A 16,878-nucleotide genomic window follows, 5' to 3' on the forward strand; every position below is an offset into this window, starting at 1 on the left:
CCCTCTCTCTCTACTCGTACGAGACGCAACATACACGTACACGCGTACGCGCATACCGGCCTCGCTCGGCTTGCAGGATCGCGCCAGTCCGACGAATAATCATCATGCGATAACGATGCGTCGAGTACGCGTGACGCACGTCGTTCCTTTTCCTCTTCTTTTTAAGCCGCCGGCTGTAGCCCTCCTCTGCGACCTCGTGGGAGCGGCGCGCGGGACGGACCAAAGACGGGAGATACGATCGGATCGATAATAAGATGCTTTATTAATAAAACAGAAGAATCAACAGAACGCGTGACCGTCAGGTACAATTTATACGTACGTAAACTTAAGTGGGCGCGCGCGGCTAGGCGGCGCGCGTGCAAACGTAACGCTTTGAGAGTGCGTGAAGGGGCTGATCGCGCGGCGGCGGGCGCGCGCAACGCGCGCGCTCTTCCTCTCTTTCTCGCTCTCTTCCGCACATCGCTGAGTATATATAGGTGGAATTTATTTCTTTATTTATATATAAATACGTATGCGTATAATATAATGTATGTATATATATATATATATATATATATATGTATATGTATGTATGTACGTATATACCCTATTTTCATATATATTTTTTTTTTCTTTCCATGTGTATGAGTGAGTATATTTATATAGTATATTGCGCGTGTGGTAGGTGCGCGTGACTCCACGTGAGCCACGACTACGCCTAATTACGATCGCTAATTACGAGCAAAAGAGGGGTCGTGATACAGTCGTGATCTGTGTGTGTGTGTGTGTGTGTTAGTACGTACGCGATATGTTTGGTAACTGGTAAAGTGTAAGACACTAGTGTTAATGTATGTTTCACATCCTCTCGGCGCGCCCAAAGAGGGGTGCGTGCGGGTTGCCCTGCACACAGAAAAATATAATTCTGCGTTGGAATAAGTACTACCTGTTTCGAGTACTTCGTAAGTTTATATATCCGCAAATATATTACGGGTTCATCGTGAGCATGAATTTATACAAATATGTCCAGAATTCTGATAGGTTTCCCAGCGAACATGATGACGTGTTCAACAACGCCAATCAACGTGTTATGTGTATTATTAATTATGCGTTGATAACGTCAGAGTAACGTCATCATTAATACGCGTCATCGTGTTAGCTGCGTTATCATTTCAATCAAGAATATTAAATTAAAACGCTAAGATTCGGTTTATTTACTCAAATTAACCGAAAATTTAACATTTCTTCGATCGAGTCTATAATATCCCTGAAAAGAGAACACATTTTTTGGAGTAAACAATAATGAACTTTTCTGGCATCGGTGATGAGTATATTTTAATACCATTATCGAGAAAAAAAATATATTCTCCGTTCAAGACGAGCATTGCTTGGAAGGGAAAAAATATTTGCAACAATTGCTTTCCCTCGCAGTATAATTGATATTTTTTTCTGTGTACGGAGCGTCGCGGAACCGCGCGAGTCGACGAGGACCGTCCGCCAGCTTGAAGTCCGCAGAAGCGAAGAGAGACGGGGAGAGCCGTCGCGCTGTCCTCTCGCGGGAACTCTTGTCGCGCCTCCTCGCGATACGTCCGCTCGAAATTCGTCCGGGGAGCGAGTCGGAGATCGAACCATGGGAGGCAGCGACGGCGGCTACGTGAGGATGACGAAATTCGAGAGATTCCGGCGCCGTCGATGTGCGGATGCGTTACGATAGACGAGTAAATCCTATCGGGCGACGATGTGTGTGCGATGAACAAGTAAATCGTAGTGGATAAACCGGAGATTCTAACGGAGAAACGGAAAGCCTCGAGAGAGAGTTGAAGCGTCGAGCGCCAGGATGGCTGGTCAAATTCAGGCGCGTCGCGGGGTGGCCGCGGCGGCCGCGCACCCTCGTTGTGCCGAATTACTTCGCGGATGAGCGCAATTCGCGTCTTCTCCGTGCGCGAAACGAGGCGAAAGAAAGCAAAAGGACTTCCGACCTCTACTACGGCGTAGTAGTTTGAGACTTTCCGCCTTCGATCCTATATCTAGCGCAATAAATACAACACTGAACAAAGGCCTACTCTTAACATTCAACTTGATAAATTACATCTACAACCGTCGTACGTGGTACAGAATGTCTCGGAAGGTGCGAACTCTACCGACGGTAAGTAAAACGCACGTCGCTCAGTGGACGTCGATCGGGGGACGATTTTAGCGCACTGAACGTCGCTGTACATCAACTCGATGTTTCGGTTCCACATTAATCCTAGAAATATCGTCGGACTTGAAGGATCGATGGAGATTCTCGAAGTGTAACATTGCAGGTTATTGCCCTACTTCGATGCTGCAAATGGTTGTGTGGATATTGCCGTTTCCTCCGTGAGGAAAGCAATTATTCGAGAATTATTTAATACTTCGTTATCTCAATATTATGCTTGCGTTAAATCTTGGGTCGCGGGAGGCGGTGTATTTTATTATTATATTGGGTTGTTCGCGGTAAGTTCGTGCGCATCTTTGCGGAGGGTTTCAAGCCGATACTTTTATAGTTGGACATAACTTTGTTCTCTCAATAATATAATATATAATATAGTATATAATATATATATAATATGTATATGTAATATATATAATATATGTATATATTTATATATATAATATATAAATGATATAATATTCAATAATATTAACTGTTTTTTTCGGTGGCAGATCACCGAAAAAAATATTAAAAAAACTGTGTCTGATTACGATGGTATCGACTTTGAGTTTTTTATGAAAATCCGCACGAACTTATCGAACAGCCCGATATAACTTGTTCAACTGCAGATTATGTGCAATGGGCAAATAATTAATGTTAATGAAGAATGCAAATTTACTTTTCGTAATCTCTTTCTTATTATTTTTTTATACAAGAATTAAAAATTTGTATAAAATTTAAATATTCAAAAGAGGTGAAGAAGAAAGATTAGTAAGAACAAAAATAGCAATTATATAAACACTAATAATGATTTAAATTTGATCTAGAATAATAGAATTAAACTGGAGTGAAAAACAGATATTAGCGGTTTCAAAACAAAATTCGCGTCCTAAAGCATATTATTATAGAAAGAAATTGCATCATTTGCGAGACTCAGACCGGTATTCGTGGTTGTTAATTATTTACGTTCTTTTATTCAGAACATAATTAATTATACGTATTCATGCTGTTTATATCGTTATTTCTGGTTCGTATACGTATTTCAGCTGTTTATATCGATATTTCTTGTTATATGAAATACGTATTATAAATTAACGAATAATCAAAAGTTCATAGAGTTATTAATCATTTGTCAAACAATGACAGTCAATGAATGCTGCCGATGTAGAATAGATTTTAAATTTCGCCTCGAGATATCTCATTGTTCTCAATGAGTTCGTCAAACGTTCGTCCAGACCGTAAACGTCCTGGCCATCAACGTCCTTCGTAATAAATGATTTTACACACCTAGAAGATATCGCTACCCTTATCCTGCGTCCTGGTTTCCCGATCCAGCATCCAGCTCCTGATTATTACGTGGCTCCGGAGCACTCACTCACTGGCACTGACACTCACGTAGATACGATTCGATCGGAGAAGCGCGCGTTAACCAATGCGACGCCGACGAGAGCCCGGCCAAATATTTCCGCAACCGACGGAATATTTTCGTCACCCGACAGGAATTGCAACTAATGCACCGATATGCGTGCTCCACGTCACAGAGAAAAAGGTTCCTTTGGATTTAATATACGATTTAATATATTTCACTTGTTTAATATAAACAACATAATTTAATATCAAGTATCGTTTTGTTCGAATGAAAATGTTCCACTAAAGCAAATCATGTTGTTCGATAGAGAAAACAATATTATTTAGAGGAAATCATGTTTTTCTAATAATAAATAATAGTTTTCAATAAAAGAAGAATTTCTTTCATTATCTATTAAATATTGTTCCATTGAACAAAGGAGTTAAAGCATTTTCTACACTGCCAAAAGTCGCAATAACACTTCAATCTTAGGAATTACGACGTCTGGTAATGCTGGAAACGTTTTTCTGCTGGAAATTACGTCACAATTTAGTGCTTAGAGCAAAAGGCTAAGAGCTTACTACACCCAGAACCGTGGATCCGTACTAATGACTTGGTCGTGAACAAATGCACAACATGCGCGAGAATATCAAAACAATTGATGTCTTCCAAAACGTCAAAGTCACTCGCGCCGATCACGTCGCCCGTTAAACAATAGCAAATATACATATATCCCGTAGCCGAGAAAACACAATACTCTCAGAGCATTTCAGCCCTGGTGTGGTTATGGAATTATTGGTTATTAACTAATTACAAACTATCTAATTATCAGGTTACATGCGAAGTGCATATCGAAACATACCGTATTTATAGTAGCGTTAATTAGCGCCGGTTAATATGTGGTCATTAGTTAACGCTCCAATTTCGATCGAATCGTACCTTTTCGTACAGAACCATTAAGCACCCGGCCATGATAACGGCTGGGAGATGAAGGGAGGATACAGGACGCATGATGCAACGGCAATCGGCGACGAGGCTCTCGTAACTCTTTTTCCTTCACCTTTTTTAAATCTCCAAATCCTATCGAAATGTCTAACGTCGAAAATAAATAAAAGAAAAAAGGAAACAGTAGAGATTCTGAAAGAAGCAAGTTTGTCGTTATATTTACCCATTTAGCCGTTAATTTTTCTTACATTATTTAATATTTATTTTTTGCAACACTGTCTCTGCAGTCGAATAAGTTGCACATATATCATTCATATTATTTTAATTATTGAAATAAAGAATCATAAGAAATAATAAATGTGCAAGTATATTATTGAGAGAGAGAGAGAGAGAGAGAGAGAGAGAGAGAGAGAGAGAGTATGGAATATTACGAAATGTTAAAAAATATTTTTCTAACATTTTAGACTAAAGCCTACAAAATATATATCATGCGTCAAATAATTTGTGCTTAAATAATTTCTATAAGCCTTGACATAGAGATTCAACACGAAGTATTGAGATGATAGAATATCAAATAATTCTTCAGTGAGTCCTATTCTCTTCTTCTTTCGAGAAGTCTTTTCGATTGCTTCACAGCAGTGAAGCAATTTGCAGCATCAAAAGATAATATCCTGTGTAGTGTCATACCTCGAGATTCTCCACTGGTCCTTTCAGCCCGACGGAATTCGCGGGGTTAATGGTGGAGCCAAGTTTCGACTCGGGTTCTCTTTCTCTCTGTTAACTTCACGAGAAATTTATTTCAACAAAACATCGACAGAAACGCAGACGCAGTTGTTGAACCGTTCCTAAGATCGAAGGTCACAAAGTTTCAACGAACGGCATCGATGCAACGCGAGCGTTTCGGCAAAACGGGAGTCAGCTTCGACAACGCTCGCCGAAGGGGAGCACGCGACTTCCGAGACACTCTGTACTCCTCCTGCGCTCAACACTATCGGTCATACACAATAAATAATATTGTTTTATGCGTATAGCACGTAAGCTTGGCGTCTGCGCCGCAATAATCGAACGATCGCCCGGGCCGAGCCGATAAATCCGCGCGGATGGTATCGCTCGACGATAATCGTGTGTGTGTGTGTGTGTGTGAGAGTTCGTTCAATATTTAGATCGCGCGAAGAAAGCGCCGGGCAGCTCGAGTGACGCTGTGAAACACGGGTGAAAACGCGAACGCCGGTACTCGCGATATCCCGCCGGCTGTATCGTCGCGGATGCAAACAGATCGTACGGAAGACTCCACTCCACTGATGCATTCCCCGTGTATAGTAACGTCGAACATTTCCAGAGTCAGGCGTGTTATTTTGGAATATTCGTGCATCACAACTGCCGCCTCAATTAGTGCGTCGTTGCCGATTCACCGACACAATCGACCAGTCACGATGCACGAATCTTCACGAAGTGAACGACGATGCGCCCAGCTGGGAATCTTCAATGTCACTAGACCGGCCTAGGGAATCGTCGAGCGATCGCTCGGTACGCGCAGACGCGCGCGCGTAACACGTATACAATATAATTATGCCTTTGCTGCGATATTCACGTATATATACGTACGTATGTGTTATGTTATGTTATACTGGCACATATGAAATTGGCGCGCTTTTCTCATCGTGGATGAAAGCGTGGCAGGACACGGAGAACCGCCTGGTTGAGCCTCTTGTTTTGCGGTGGCAGCGAGAGTATTCCCCTTCCCCCTCCCCCTTTTTTTTCTTCCCTTTTCGCGATACATTTGTTTCCCTCGGTTACACCTCCTCGCGGAATATTTCCTTTCTTCCCGGTGTATTTTTTCCCCCTTCCTCCTGCTTCTTTTGCACATTTTTTTTCTTCCCTCCCTCGCCGCGAATGACAATCATTGGTCTCGAGTGAACGAGCAACTAAAGAACGATAAGTGTGGGTGCGACGATCACCGAGATAAGTCGATCTCTTTCCGCGAGCGGAGCGGCTGAGAAACTGCGGTACGGCCGCGGATTCGCGCGCGCGATTGCGCGATTTTATCGGGCAATCTGGAGGTTCCTTGATTCGCAACCAAAATCAACCGGAACGATTTTCATTCCGCGGTTTCGGAACGCCGTACGCGCGAATTCGTGACCAGCCCGCACGGCGGCGAGCCATTATAGACGAGAAGAAAGGAGAGTCGTTAATTAATCGCGCCACTAATTGTCTCGGATCTCTCGCTTCGATTGCCGCGCGATTGTAGTCTCGATACCGGTCTCGAACTGTCGTGAGACCGTACGCGCGCTTTCACAGGGCGCGGCGTGATGAATTAAATCAATCGAGATAACCTGTATATATATATATATATATATATATATATATATCAAATGAAATAATAAATAATAAATGATCTGCGGATTAAATTATTCATAATAATAAAATATGCACTGACGTAACAATCATAATAACCGCACGATAATGAGCGTGACCGCGAGGAGCACGTCGAGCCGCGTTTTGACGTGTCGAATAAATTATTAACACGACAAACATATGTATACATGTATATAAATCTCTCTCTCTCCGTTCATTTTGCGGCATAATTCAGTCATCGTTTACCCGCGAACGCCGCGAATCGCGCGAGTCGAGGTTGTCCGGAAGCGCGATACGCGCGTAAAAAAGGAATGTACACACGAAGAGAGGCACTCGGAGTATCACGGAACGATAAGAGCAAACGAGAATCGATACGAAAACGTACAGCGCACAGTGGTCTAAAATAGACGTTTCTCGGCCAAAGCTCATTTTTCAAAGTTCCACCTCGCAAGTTGATACGAGTGCAGTTTTATAACGTCCTATGGTATAAATAATCGTAAATTGTTATAATTTATTATTCCTTTATCGCTCATCGATAAATGCCATACTGAAAATATCGCTCATTCGAGGGAAACCTTCAGTCGCATCTGTCACGTTGTCAAAAATTGTACTACGTGTTATATTAATTTAAATAGTGTAATAATAGAGAGCATTATATATATATATATATATATATATTTAATACGCTAAAAAACATGCCTCAAAGTAAGTATATTCATATTTTATGTTTTTCATATTTCTGAAGTGAGGTACTAACTAGATTTGCGGTCGAATTAAGCGTACAATGGCGAAGTGCTTTCTTGCCAATAGTTCAGGAGAAGTTTCTGAAGGAGTATCTGAAAGTTTCTTCTGAAGAACGAACTATAAAAATTGTATAATAATCGTCGACATTTATGCCACTAAACGTCTGTTATATTCGTCTTGCTCTTTCTTGCGCCTTTAAAAATAATTGACCTTTTAGATTCGTATAACGATCCGTGCAGTTTGGAGTAAATCAGGAAATAGAAATACTCGACTGAATGATATAAAATCCCTCGTATTCGAGAACATCGTAAAAAAATGACGCGCCGCCCGGAGGAAACCATTTATAAGAAAATCGAGTTATTTCGCGTATTTATCTGAAAAGGAAGCGAGATAAATGTTGATTCGTGTGTAAATAATTACTCTTCTCCTTTAAAGACATTTTCTGCACACAGAAAAAAAGTGCTAAAATCAAGCGAACGTAAATACTTGCTTTTCAGCCTTTTAAATCAAGAGAAATATTTTTATCTCAATTTAAATATATTTCAACTGTTTGTAGTGAATATTTACTTAAGCGCAGTAATACCTTAACTTGTAAAATTACTGAATGTAAGTATAAAATGATTCTAAATTTAAGTACCAGAGTATTTACTAGAATTATATAATTCCCTTCCTCCGTTAAACGGGGCCTAATGCTTTCAAATTTCAATTTTTTGCCCAATAAATACTTCTAAAAAATAAACCCTAATATTCTCAACATTACATATTTAATACTCGTCACAATTATTTCAACACGTACGAGTAAATATCTACTTATGCGAGGGAAATACCATATCGTACAGTCAATCACATTTCTACTTGCAGTAAATATTCGCCAGAGAGTATTGGAGCGATTTCACTTGAATCAAGTGAGTATCATCGCTTGCTAACGGCAGCGCTTTCTTTTTCCGCTTACAGAAAAACTCCAGATTCAGAGTTTCGACCGAAAAGGAAAACGTTCACCCTCAGACCACTGTGCCGGAAACGTAATAAAAATTCGGCGCGTCGTTCGCCGTTCGCTAAGGTTTGCGCTCGTCTCCCAGGTAGCTCTCACGTTGGAAAAGTTGCGCCGAATTTTTATTACGTTTCCGGCACAGTGGTCTGAGGGTGAACGTTTTCCTTTTCGGTCGAAACTCTGAATCTGGAGTTTTTCTGTAAGCGGAAAAAGAAAGCGCTGCNTGATTTTCAGCCGCAGAGCGACCCTCTGCAGCGCGGACCGCAGCGCGATAGCAACGAATAAGTCGATTTCATCCCTAAGAAGTCTTCGCCTTCTACTGAGAACGCTCCTCCGCGTTCCGCCGCGCGACGGGGACGTCTCCTCTTCCTCCTGCTACCACCGATCCGCCCGCCGGGCTTGGTCCTTCTGGAAGAACTGCCATGGCAAACCGGCGGATCCTTAATTGATCTCAACGCTCGTGACCGAGTTGGCGCGACGCTCGTCCACCGTCACCGTCGCGGGGCCCGACGGCTCGACGGTGAAGCCCTCCCAGCCCTCGACGAGACTCATCGGGCTGTCGTGACGTTGCTGCTGCTGGGACACGCGCTTCTCGGCCGAGCCGGCGTTCTTCGCGTTCTGCCACATCAGCTGCTCCAGCTTGGACAGCTGCCGCTCGGTCGCGCTCCCCGCGACTTCGTTGTTCTCGAACGCCAGAATGTGCTTGTTCAACGTCGGCTTGTAGGTCTTCACCTTCGAGTGGCCCTGAATTATGTGGTACATCGGCCCGCTGATCGGCTTGTCCGGCTGCTTGTAGTGCGAGAAGATCGGGTCGGTGGTCAGGCTGGGGACGGTGGTGGTGCGAGGCGGGCCGGTGGACGATGTTGCGAGCGTCGGCTTGGCCTTCGAGGCGTCCTCGGTGCTGAGGATCTTCAGCAATGGCGTCTGGCTGGGCCTCGTGCTCTCCTGACGGTCTACGGTGGAGGTGTATTCCACGGTCGAGACGGTGGGCGCGAAGGGGGTCGAGGTGGTCATCGAATTGATGATCGTCGCGAGCAGTCGGGACGGCCGGTGGTCGACCGACTCGGTGCTCTGCATGCTCAAGGTCGACGGCGACGGCGGGCTGGTGAAGGCGACGGGGAACGGCCGCTGGTGAGCCTGGTCCAAGCTTGCCGAGGGCGCCATCATGGTTTTCAGAGGCGACGCGTGCATGTGGGCCATCGGCGAGGACGGCTGGAAGCCCGGACGCATGCTGCCGATGAAGTGCATCATGGCGTGATTCGGCCTGGACTGGGAGGCCGCCTGCGGCGGCACGAATATATGCAGAGGTCCGCGCCTGGGAGGCATCAGCGGAGCGGAAGGCGGCTGATGAGGCAGCTGGGAGGGTGGTATGATCTCGCTGAGCACGGAGACGGCGGACGGGTGGGTCTCGGCGAGGACCGGTGAGCTCGTGACCGCGTTCCTCACCGGTTGATGAGTCGTCTTCGTCATCTCGGACGTGACGGGGTTGCCCAAGGCGTTGCGCAGCGTCGTCGCCGGCTCGGACGAGGAGTTGGACTTCTCGACGTAGTTGCTCGGCATCACCACGGTGACCGGGCCCTTCTTCGCCTTGTGCGCCTCGAGATTCGCCATGGTGGCGGGCGAGTTCGCCAGGACGATGTGCATCTTCTGCGCCTCGGTCACGGCCTCGTCCACCTCCTCTTGCTCCTCTCCTTGATCGGAGGAGTCCGTAGTGCTGGAGGAGGAGGAGGAGAAGGAGACGGTGGAGGTCTGGCCGACGCTCTCCGACGTCGTCGAGGACGTGGCCTCGGTGTTGAATTCCTTTTGACCCAGCACGACCTCCTCGTTCTCGTTACTGTTACCGTCCACTACGATGTTCGCGTTCTGCCCGACGACGACTTCGTGATTGCTCGAGGCCGCAGCGTGGTAGTCCACTTCGTAGTGGTCCTTGGAGTAATCCGGGTTCTGCCAAGTGACCTGGTTGACGTCCGGGTAGCCGGTGGAGGACGACGAGGTGGGCTCATTGCCGAGCCATCCGCCGGACAGGGTCTGCGTCGACTGATAGATCAGGTTCGACTTCTCGAAGGACACGGACGGCGCGGTGGTCGGCTCGTATCTCGACCTCGTGCTGCCCTGCGACGCGGTCGGCGTATAAACGCTCTTGATCGTCTCGACCTGGGCGACAGCGGGCCCCTTGCTCGGCGGCGTCTTCGAGGTGGGGTACGGCGAGGGCGCCGGGGAGTACTGGACGTAGTCCTTCGCTCCGTGATACTGAGCCTCCTGAAGAAGCGGCCCCTCCTCGGTCTGCGTGCTGAACGGCTGGGACGAGTAGCCGATCAGCTTGTCCTTGGGCACGCCGACGTTGTAGCTGGTGGACGTCTCGGCCTTCTGGATCATCGGCGGCGGCATCATCATCGTGTAGGGCTTCATCTTCTGGCCGTAATACGGGCTGGGGTAGTAGCTCGCCGGCAACGCCTGCAGCCGGTTCTGGTTACGGTAATCGACCAGGCCGTTCCTGAAGCTGGTGGTGCGCACGATCTTGGGCGGCTCGGCGCCGCCGCTGCCGGTGAAGTCGCTCCGGTACGGCGCGTCCTGGCCGGCCCGCGTGAACTTCGGCCCGTCGACGAACTGGAGGAACTGCTCCGGTATCTTCGGACTGGTCTTCTTCGCGGTGACGCCCAGCACGAGGATGTCGCGCTTCGACGAGGGCTCGGTGGTGTGCGAGTCCAGCCAGTACTGCACCCTGTCGAGCACGGGCGGCACGTAGTCGAAGGTCGGGTTGTTCTTGAGCGGGTCGCCGCGGCCCAGCGGCGTCCACTCGTCGTAATCCATCCGGGGCGAGAAGACCCGCGGTCGGCTCAAGTTCTGCCCTGCGAACAGAAAATTTCCAGGGGTCCTCGTGACCGATTAAAGCCGGCGGGGTTCAACGCGCGGGTCAACGGCGGCGGGGAGCCGGCGATAGAGAGTTGCCAATTATTCGACGGATCGGCGGATACGGTATAAACGAGGGAAGCCGAGATACCTTGAGTAATGAGGCCCGTCGTCGTGATTAATTGTTCTTAATTTTATTATAGCGCTCGCCCGCTCTCCCGCTCGTACCTCCGGCGCTTACGCCGATTGATTTATCCTTCACCGGCATCACTAACCTCACGATTCTCTAGGCTGCGTAAATTTATGGGCACGCCGCTGCGTGCACGCGAGAGAGACCGAGGAACGAGCATCGCCGTCGCTCGTCGAAACTCGATGAGAATCGGCGAGCGCGGATAGTCGTCGTATAAATTCATACGTCTCTCTCTCTCTCTCTGTCCTGAATACGCGATATCGCGTAACAGCGAGCGTCTCCGCGCGGCCGCACTTTCGTTTAACGTCATCGTCAACCTAGACTACATCGCGAGCCGTTCGACACCGTTGTACCGTAGAACGCGATACAGGCTCGCGCGATATCCCGAGGAGAACGGCCGTAAAATTCGCGGACGGTGCTTTCAATCTGCGTTATCTGGAATTGCCCATTCCTCGAGAACGTTCGATGTTCGACTGTCTCCAGTCAGATTAGCAAATTTCTCTTCTTGTACGGTCGGTGTCACGCGTATGCCGTGTCATTCCCTAGATTTCAACCTTTTGCTGATTTTTGCGTTGACTTCGAGCCATTATCCAGATGCCTCAAATCCCTGCAAGGACATTTTTCAAACACAATATGTAACACAGGATCTGCCGAATGATTAATAATTAACATTTCAGACAAAATCGTCACTTAGATGTGACGTTTTTTTTTAATATAAATATGATTTTGACAATGGTGGCCGCGTAGTTATTTATAGACAGTTGTATTAACTATATTATTTAATTATCCCGTTATCATTTCCGATCATAGTTATTCTGAATATTTCCACTATAATATTTTAATTTCCGCGCCCATTACGAAATAGCCAAGGTGCTATTTGACCAGAATTTTATAATTACGCGACTTCTTTCTTTCTTCCAAATATAGAATTACTTCCGCGATTTTCAACCTTATGAGTTATGTGTAATGAAAATCGTGTAACTCTTCGTCTAATGAATGATACAGCATACATGACGCCGACTACACGCTGTAACGCATGTCACCTGTCCCTCGTGAAGATACGAAAGCCGTACCGCAGCCGTCGTTTCGCAGAATCTCACAGGCGAACCCGTAACATTATATTCGATCTTAATCATGGTCGAGCGAAGGGATACCACTGATTGTCAATCAGAAACGAGTCGTGTTGCCTCTCGGCTACTAACGTCTTCGAACCAACGTGTCTCTCTCTCTCTCTCTTTCTCTCACCTGCTCGCCACGGAGGAATTTCCCCGTGGAGGAAGCCGTCGTGGAAAAGCGGAACAACGTTCGCGTTCATTCCCATCGTTCGCGCGCGAGGCAACGCAGCAGCCACCCAAGATGATAACGTTAAGTAGCCCACCCCGTACGTATCCGCTTCCCTGTGCGTTACGACAAGACGGAGGAGGATCCTGTTACGAAGTTGCAATTCACGTCGCGTCGTATCTCGTCGGGGTTACAGCGACGTGGCGGGCATGATCTCATCCCCGCGCGAGATGAGCGAGCTGTAACGACGAGGACCAGTCCTCGCAACGAGCAAAGGAAGCGAGTCTCTCCTTTAACGAAGTCCGAAGAGAAGGTAGGATGTGTTCTCTCTTTCTCTCTCTCTCTCTCTCTCCTTTTCCCGAAGGACGTATGGCGCCAGGACGGTTGACACGCTCGAGCGCTCGCTGACGGACGGCTCGCGCGTTTTAAGTGAGACGCTCCGTCACGGTGCGCTACACTTAACGATCGGTTATTATTGAGCGCGGATTGCCGTTCTCAGGATTCACGTTCCCGTCGAATGCGCCTTCGGTGACCCACCTTCATTCGGCGATTTATGAGAACAACGCCGGGAACGAATCGGGGGCGGCCGCGAAGCTCCCGCGGTCTCCCACGCCGAATGTCTCGAGAGACATTCGCCGTTCCCACCGGGTGATTTTCTTTAAAAGGTTTCCCTGCGATTTTTAAAGCGAATGTGCGGTCGTCCGCACGCACGTGGTGGCTTCCCGAGTCGAGGTTTGGCCATGCGTGTTAAATATTTGGCTCTACGATAAAGGAGGAGTTAAAATGGCAAAATGTAAGTTCAATTCTAACGATATCATTTATTCCTACTTTGATCAGCATGATATCTTAAGGATGTGTGGCTGAAAATTCAAAATAATGGATGAGTTATGGAAAAATGGCAAATTGATCTGCATTGCGTTTAAAAGTGACACCAGAAGCTCGACAGCATAAGTAATTCATAGTCTGAATCAAAAGTTTTTCCACTTAAGTTATTCCACTTAAAAAGAGGTTAAGACAAAGTGAGTTTAATATTATTTAACTGCTTCTGCAATTAGGAAAAGATGGACCGTCCAAGAGTCGAGACAACTGAAGTTGACATTTTTTTATACGTGTTCCTTGAGATTAGCGTGCCACTTATAAGTTTTATTTTTATCAACTTCCGAACTAAAAAGTGTATAAGAAGTGTATCCCAACTTTTACGCAATGAATTGAAACTACTTTTATAGTTGGAATTCCTTTAATAAGGAGTTTCCAGTAATAAGATAAACGTTCATGCAACATGACGGGGCTCCTCTTCACTTTAGTCGACAAGTCGCGGACCATTTAAACCAAACGTATCCCAATAAATGAATTTGACTCGAAGGCGAATATACATTCGCCCACCGAAATCATCACATCTCATTCTTGTAAATTTTTTCTGCGGTATGATTTTTTAGGTCATTTTATGAACAAATTTTATGGACAGATATGTTCGTATGAATTCATCTTCTTGAAACGAGCACAAAAATTAACTCCTGAAATGTCGAGCGATTTTATGAAAAAATTTTATGGACAAATATGTTCGTATGAATTCATCTTCTTGAAACGAGCACAAAAATTAACTCCTGAAATATCGAGCGGTACTTAAGGAATACTCGGCATATTCAATTATTTGTTACAACATCAAATTTACTGTCCTAAATTATTTCCATATCGGTGATTTCGAGTTTCAAGAGAGAAGTTAACAAGTGTCGATATTGTCAACGTTTTTATTAGTTTATAGGCCATCCAAGTATGGCGCGAATTATCCTTAGGAGCGTCAAAATAGCATCAATACCTCGGGTTCGCTCCGTGGGAACGAAGACGGTAAAAGGCCCGTTCGGACGACGGATTCGCATTGCCGTGAAACATATGCCGGGAGAAATCGGCCGATCGCGCGCATTTAACGCGGTCTGATATAAGGAACGCGGAATGACGTCGTTCGCATTAGCCACGTGATTTGTCGGTTTCTCGCTGCATATGCCGGGCTGCCCGAGGTAGGTCCGGATGAAGCTGGACCAGCGCTCGCGCAACTGGGTTGAGAGCTGTAAAACAATAATGACGAGGTCTTCGTTTAATTCTCGGTCTCGCGACCAAACGCGCAACGTTACTGTAATTGGCGCCGTTCGGACGTTATTCGCGCGCACTGCAACGTGAGATTTCAAGCCGTACAATGCCGCGCGCTAACGAAGTCCCATTCCCTCCGGATACACACGGTAAAACTGTTTCTTACAAACAGTCCACTTGAATTTTCATCTTAATTTAACATCCGGAATGTATTGAAAAGTACGTTAAATTTACATATTCACACCTTGTTAATACGTTACTTTTTAACATGTTCATCTTGTTAAAAATAACGGAAAAATTTCCGGACAACGAGGACCGATAAAACATTGTCCACCGTGTGAATATTCGTGACTGCTGATTGTATACAACCTGTGAACCGATGGAAGGATGCTCCCCGAAGCAGTTACGATGCACGAATATTCCGAAATGACACGCCTTCGGAACTTCCGACGTGCTCGGGGAATGGGACTTCATTAGCGGGCGGCATCGTGCACGTGGTCGATCGTGAACACCCAAGGAGATTCCACTTGTGCGCGCGTTCGCGTGCACGCCCAATATCTCACGAGAAAACGTCCCGATAATGGCCGGTCGGGAGTGTACGCGTTTTCTCCCGGCATTATCGAGGCAATCGACGTTTCTATCTCCCGCCGAGCGCGCCGCCGTAAACGCGGTAGACGTCGGGCATTAAAGGTGCCCGGCCGCGGGTGCAGCAGCCAGCCAGCTATGCATCGCTACATAATGCGCGCGCCGTACACGCGCGCTCGGCTGACGGAAGTACCCACTGACATCTCGAGAGCCAGAGAGCTCTCCGACGGAGAGAAATCTCGCCGTCGTAATCGAGACGGATGTTCCATCGCGGCGACTTTTGAAACGGCTAGAAAAATCTCCGCACGGCTTTGACGGAATAACGGTAACACGGTACAGCGCGAGAGCGCGCCGTTTCGAGCGAGCCTTCGACTGGTCTAATTGAAGAAATACGAATGCAAGTGGACGAACGTTCATCTACGAGTATGCGATTCGTCGAGGTAGACGGATAGGTCGATCCGTCGCCTGTTCCGGGGGAAAGATTGCCCTCGAGCGTGAGGAAGGGAATACAAGCGGAAGTGCAATATTAACCCCCTTCACCGCCACTACGCGCATTTTGGGAGAAAGATATTTATATTTTTCTACGATTTCACCCTGCTTGGATTTTTAAGGATCTTTGAGGTCGCTCAATTCGAATCTGGCATCATAATCTGAAAATTCGAAACGACGCATCCATTGCGGCAAACCGAAATTAAAACAAACCATATTTGACACACGTAAAAAAGAAAAGGAACTTTTTTTTCTCTCGAATCGCTCCGTTCTCCGCCGAACTCAGAGTCACGAAAGGAGGACGTGGCGGTTGTTAACTCTGTTTACTTTTATATCTTGTATATTCTCAATCGTACCGTCGTTTAAGGCGTGTCCCGAGGTTAAAAACCGACGTTAAAAACTATGTTAGACGTATATGAACATAACGCGAACGTCGTCAAAACATTCGTTACATTTACGGTTTTCTGGATTATAATTCTTCAACTGTGCCGTTCGAGTTCCAAACACCATGCGTTTTTCTCTCAGCGTGCTTCTGAAATTCCCATGACAACCGTATTTCGCGAGGTTGCGGCTAAATCGTTCCCGCAACTTTCCTTAGACTTAAAAGTGTCCTCTTCCCGTAACCTTCGCTCGCATACGGCGGTGAGACTCGAGATCGTGTGTTTCCCGGCAGCGCGTGAAACGTCACGAGTGAAACATCCCGCGTGAAACGAACCTCGCGATTCGGTCACGGGATGACGACTAGGAATAACGAAGGAAGCGCAGAACGCAAGGATAACGATCAACATCGCTACCTTCGTTAATCACGACGCGCCGTGGACGTGCGCGGGTTACGTTTCTCGTCGTCGAGGGTTGGGGGGGGG

General features: G+C 46.6%; 1 protein-coding gene across 1 annotated transcript in view; it reads right to left on the reverse strand.

Moving 5' to 3' along the window:
• Nucleotides 1-8,801: 8,801 nt before the first annotated feature.
• The window catches only part of LOC106747031 (mucin-5AC), a 58,191-nt gene continuing 50,114 nt past the window's right edge, over nucleotides 8,802-16,878 (reverse strand). Inside the window, exon 3 of the mRNA XM_014624268.1 lies at nucleotides 8,802-11,384. Coding sequence (XP_014479754.1) covers nucleotides 8,977-11,384 — 2,408 coding nt within the window. The 3' untranslated portion in view covers nucleotides 8,802-8,976. The remainder of the gene's footprint in view (nucleotides 11,385-16,878) is intronic.

Source organism: Dinoponera quadriceps, unplaced genomic scaffold, assembly GCF_001313825.1.
Source record: "Dinoponera quadriceps isolate SergipeBrazil2010 unplaced genomic scaffold, ASM131382v1 scaffold2099, whole genome shotgun sequence".
NCBI classification, from domain to species: domain Eukaryota; kingdom Metazoa; phylum Arthropoda; class Insecta; order Hymenoptera; family Formicidae; genus Dinoponera; species Dinoponera quadriceps.